At 50.1% G+C, this 5,000-nt stretch overlaps 1 protein-coding gene across 1 annotated transcript in view; it reads right to left on the minus strand.

Annotated features, from left to right (window-relative positions):
- adam9a (ADAM metallopeptidase domain 9a) overlaps nt 1–5,000 on the minus strand; it is a gene marked incomplete at its 5' end in the record, with an annotated part of 55,447 nt that overhangs the window by 3,214 nt on the left and 47,233 nt on the right. The window contains 3 exons of the mRNA XM_080532894.1: nt 540–572; nt 1,326–1,425; nt 4,785–4,929. Coding sequence (XP_080389020.1) covers nt 540–572; nt 1,326–1,425; nt 4,785–4,929 — 278 coding nt within the window. The remainder of the gene's footprint in view (nt 1–539; nt 573–1,325; nt 1,426–4,784; nt 4,930–5,000) is intronic.

Consider the following 5,000-nt stretch of genomic DNA (forward strand, 5'->3'; position numbering starts at 1 on the left):
GGAGGAGGAGGAGGTGGAGGAGGAGGAGGAGAGAGAGGAGGAGGAGGAGGAGGAGGAGGGGGGGAGGGGGAGGAGGAGGAGGAGGTGGAGGAGGAGAGAGGAGGAGGAGGAGGAGGAGGAGGAGGAGAGAGGAGGAGGAGGTGGAGGAGGAGGAGGAGGAGAGATAGGAGGAGGAGGAGGTGGAGGAGAGGCCCAGAGCCAAGGCCCTGTGAAGGCAGCAGTAAGCCCCTGTGAAGGCAGCAGTAAGGCCCTGTGAAGGCAGCAGTAACCCCCCTGTGAAGGCAGTAGTAAGGCCCTGTGAAGGCAGAAGTAAGGCCCTGTGAAGGCAGCAGTAAGGCCCTGTGAAGGCAGCAGTAAGGCCCTGTGAAGGCAGCAGTAAGGCCATGTGAAGGCAGCAGTAAGGCCATGTGAAGGCAGCAGTAAGGCCCTGTGAAGGCAGCAGTAAGGCCATGTGAAGGCAGCAGTAAGCGCCTGTGAAGGCAGCAGTAAGGCCCTGTGAAGGCAGCAGTAAGCCCCCTGTGAAGAGTGGAGACGTTTACCTCCTCCGGTGGTATCAACTGCACAGCCTGGTGCTTTACGATGGGGGAGAGAAGAGAGGAGCCGTCATTAGCCACCACACACAGCAGGGGGCGCTCACACTCTGAGAAGAAAGGGTCCCTAGCGGGCTCTACCGCCACAGGAGGGAATACTCTTCTCTTTTTCTGAAGAACCCCCCCTTTTTGGCTTCCGTGTAGAACTCTTGGTGGAAAGGGTTCTACTCTCGGAACCCGAAGGGGTTCTTCTTGTTCCCTTTTGGGGTCGAGAACCTTTTGTTCGGAGAGTGTACTAGGCTCTCGTCTGACTGCAGGTGGAGGTGTGTGTGTGTGTGTGTGTCGCTGTCAGGTCAGACACATGCTAGTTAGCGTGTCTGAATCACTGTCAGATCAGACACACGCTAGTTAGTGTGTCTGAAGCACTGTCACACCTGGAACCAGGCTGAGATCATACACAGATATGTCTCACTGACACTCACACACACACACACACACACACACACACACACACTCACACAGTATCAACACACACACCGGCACACACATCAAAAACACATGCATAAAAAACACACGTAAAAAACAACACACACGTTTCAAAAACACACATCAAACACACACACACACACACACACACACACACATCAAAAACACACACACAGGTCATTAGAGGAACGTCCACTACAGTGTTTTCAGTGTTTTTAACGGTTTCTGGTTGCTACGACGGCCGCTGTGCGTGTGCTGTGCGTGCGTGGGGTTGTCATGGTGACCGTGCGTGCGCCCCCGGCGACTCACCCCGTCCCTGACGATGCTGTTGGCGGGGCCTCTATGGGGAGGGGGGGCCCCTCTGGGGGGGGGTCTGCCGGGGTTGGCAGGGGGGGGTCTGACGTCGGCCCTGGGGACAGGAGGGAGACAAGGACAAGCTGCTACGGTAGTCATGACAACAGAGAGGTGGGCGGAGCAGAGAGATAGAACACAGAGGCGAATACATCTGCGGTCTCACACGATGTATCGGGCAGTATTCGGTTGTTAAGTCTGACGTCAGACGTGACGTTTAGCAATTTCCGGGTCCAAACCAGAAATTCCCCGCACCAGAATACCAGTGTACTACAGCACCAGAGTACCAGTGTACTACAGCACCAGAGTACCAGTGTACTAAAGCACCAGAGTAACAGTGTACTAAAGCACCAGAGTACCAGTGTACTAAAGCACCAGAGTACCAGTGTACTACAGCACCAGAGTACCAGTGTACTACAGCACCAGAGTACCAGTGTACTACAGCACCAGAGTACCAGTGTACTAAAGCACCAGAGTACCTGTGTACTAAAGCACCAGAGTACCAGTGTACTAAAGCACCAGAGTACCAGTGTACTAAAGCACCAGAGTACCAGTGTACTAAAGCACCAGAGCACCAGTGTACTAAAGCACCAGAGTACCAGTGTACTAAAGCACCAGAGTACCAGTGTACTAAAGCACCAGAGTACCAGTGTACTAAAGCACCAGAGTACCAGTGTACTAAAGCACCAGAGTACCAGTGTACTAAAGCACCAGAGCACCAGTGTACTAAAGCACAAGAGTACCAGTGTACTAAAGCACCAGAGTACCAGTGTACTAAAGCACCAGAGCACCAGTGTATTACAGCACCAGAGTACCAGTGTACTACAGCACCAGAGTACCAGTGTACTAAAGCACCAGAGTACCAGTGTACTACAGCACCAGAGTCAGGGTTTCCGTTAGAAAAAAATTGTGCCGGGAAGATTTCAATTTACCGGACAAACGTGAGATATTCCGGTCATCATATTCAAATATAATATAGCTGTTTGTTCGGTGATTAGCTGTTGTGTAGCCTATATATGCCGTTTAATGTCTATTTCTCATCCGATACGATTAGATCGCGAACTATATAATAATATAAGCTTTCATGATTCGCATGCGCTACTATGGCATAATATGTCCAGGGCTGCACGCGCGCCACACTGGGCAGCCTAGTCACCTTTGCTACTTTGAATTACGACTGTAGGCTACCGGTACTTTAAGATGTTTATTTCAATTGCATTAATGGGATTTGAGTATGTAATTGGTAATTTTAAGTATGCCTAGTTTAGCTTTTGATTTGAACTTTTTCATTTGAACGGACTGCATCGATCGATCAATGAACAGACTCCACATTACGTTAACTGAAGTGTGTTAAATAGTTTCACGACAGTAATGTAAGTTTTTTATATTCTCTTTCCAGTTTTATCCTTTTTATCAATAAAACAACGTCTATAACCACGTCTCGCTGATTGGGAAGGCATTAAGTCTAGCTGCCTGTCAAATCATACTTACTCGGACTCGGGAGTATGAGAATGGGGAGGATGTATCGGGGGGATACACACCCGTGGACTATTTCACCTTAGTGGCACAAATTAAACTCTAACACTACAGTATAGATAGACTAAATTGAACTTAATGATGGACACCGACTGAATAACTGAGTGGGGGGAAGACAGGTCTCAAATGTGGAACAATTATAACATTTAATACATAAAGATAAAACATACACAAATATATAACATTGATATCCCTAAACTCAAATGTAGTGTGGTATTGTCAACCTAATCTAATCAGTCCTAATCTAATGGTACCAGGAGCCCAGGTTGTCGATAGTAGCGCACTACTCCCGTAGTACTTCTCCCGACTCAGGGCTGGAACGGGCTCAATCAATGAACGGGGTTGAGATGGCCGCTAGCGTCCTTTACTAGCCGCATCTCACGGCCCTCGGTGGTCATTCACTGTGCTCTAGCACATCCAAAACACGCAGAACAATAACCTGGACTCCTGTCACTGCAGTGGTTTTATTTAGACTAGATCAAACTAAATTAACTGACTAAACTACTCGCGCCGTTGCCAGATGGGGCGGGTTACCGCCGAATGGGCTACTGGGTTTAGCGGTTATTTTCACCGGACAATATGACCGAAGAGGTTTAAATATGTCGGACTTCAACAGATTTTATCGGACAAAGACCGGTAATTACCGGTTAACGGAAACCTTGACCAGAGTACCAGTGTACTAAAGCACCAGAGTACCAGTGTACTAAAGCACCAGAGTACCAGTGTACTACAGCGGTAGAATGACAGTTCAATAGTTTTTTAGACTGGGATCTATTCATACAACAAGGGACACAGCAGCACTTTCCCGTTTTTCCCATATTTGTCAGTGTCTTTGAGCCTCGGAAAAGCGCTATATAAATATAATGAATTATTATTATTACTGAGGCATTTCGAAGAGAGCGCCTCAGCCAACATTGGACCCGGAAACACGTCACGACTTAACAACCGAATATGCTTCTCTGTGTGAAATCTTATCTCTCTTGAGAGACAAAAACACTTTAATCTTTTGTCTTTTTATTCCTTATCTATTATCTTATTAAATGTTTATCTATTTTATCTATTATTTCTTATATACATATCTATTCTTGTCACTTTTATTTTCTTACTATTCTCCTCTTCTTTTTTTATGCTGTATGTAAAGCACTTTGAATTGCCCCTGTTGTATGAAATGTGCTGTACAAATAAATTGGCCTTGCCTAGAGAGACAAGAACAGAGAGAGAGAGAGACTAGAAAAGAGCCTTAACCCTAACCCTGACCCTGTACTCACTCCTAGCCCTGAACCCTGACCTCTGACCCCTGGACTCACTCGTAGCCTCCCTGACCCCTGACCTCTGACCCCTGGACTCACTCGTAGCCTCCCTGACCCCTGACCCCTGGACTCACTCGTAGCCTCCCTGACCCCTGGACTCACTCGTAGCCTCCCTGACCCCTGACCCCTGACCCCTGGACTCACTCGTAGCCTCCCTGACCCCTGACCCCTGGACTCACTCGTAGCCTCCCTGACCCCTGACCACTGACCCCTGGACTCACTCGTAGCCTCCCTGACCCCTGACCACTGACCCCTGGACTCACTCGTAGCCTCCCTGACTCCTGACCTCTGACCCCTGGACTCACTCGTAGCCTCCCTGACCTCTGACCCCTGGACTCACTCGTAGCCTCCCTGACCCCTGACCTCTGAACCCTGGACTCACTAGTAGCCTCCCTGACCCCTGACCCCTGGACTCACTCGTAGCCTCCCTGACCCCTGACCCCTGACCCCTGGACTCACTCGTAGCCTCCCTGGCTCCTGACCCCTGGACTCACTCGTAGCCTCCCTGACCCCTGACCCCTGGACTCACTCGTAGCCTCCCTGACCCCTGACCCCTGACCCCTGGACTCACTCGTAGCCTCCCTGGCTCCTCTTCCTGCGGCAGAAGCGTCTGAGCAGCTCGTTCCTGCGGGAGAACAGCAGCAGACCCAGGGCCAGCAGGGGCAGCACCAGCAGGAAGAACACCAGCAGCCCGTCCCTGGTGGAGGTGTCCTTGTCTGGGGGGAGAGAGAGGGGAGGTTAGGGTCCCTGGTGGAGGTGTCCTTGTCTGGGGGGAGAGAGAGGGGAG

The sequence above is a fragment of the Nansenia antarctica genome (genome assembly GCF_963989245.1).
Source record: "Nansenia antarctica genome assembly, chromosome: 5".
Lineage (NCBI taxonomy): Eukaryota > Metazoa > Chordata > Actinopteri > Argentiniformes > Microstomatidae > Nansenia > Nansenia antarctica.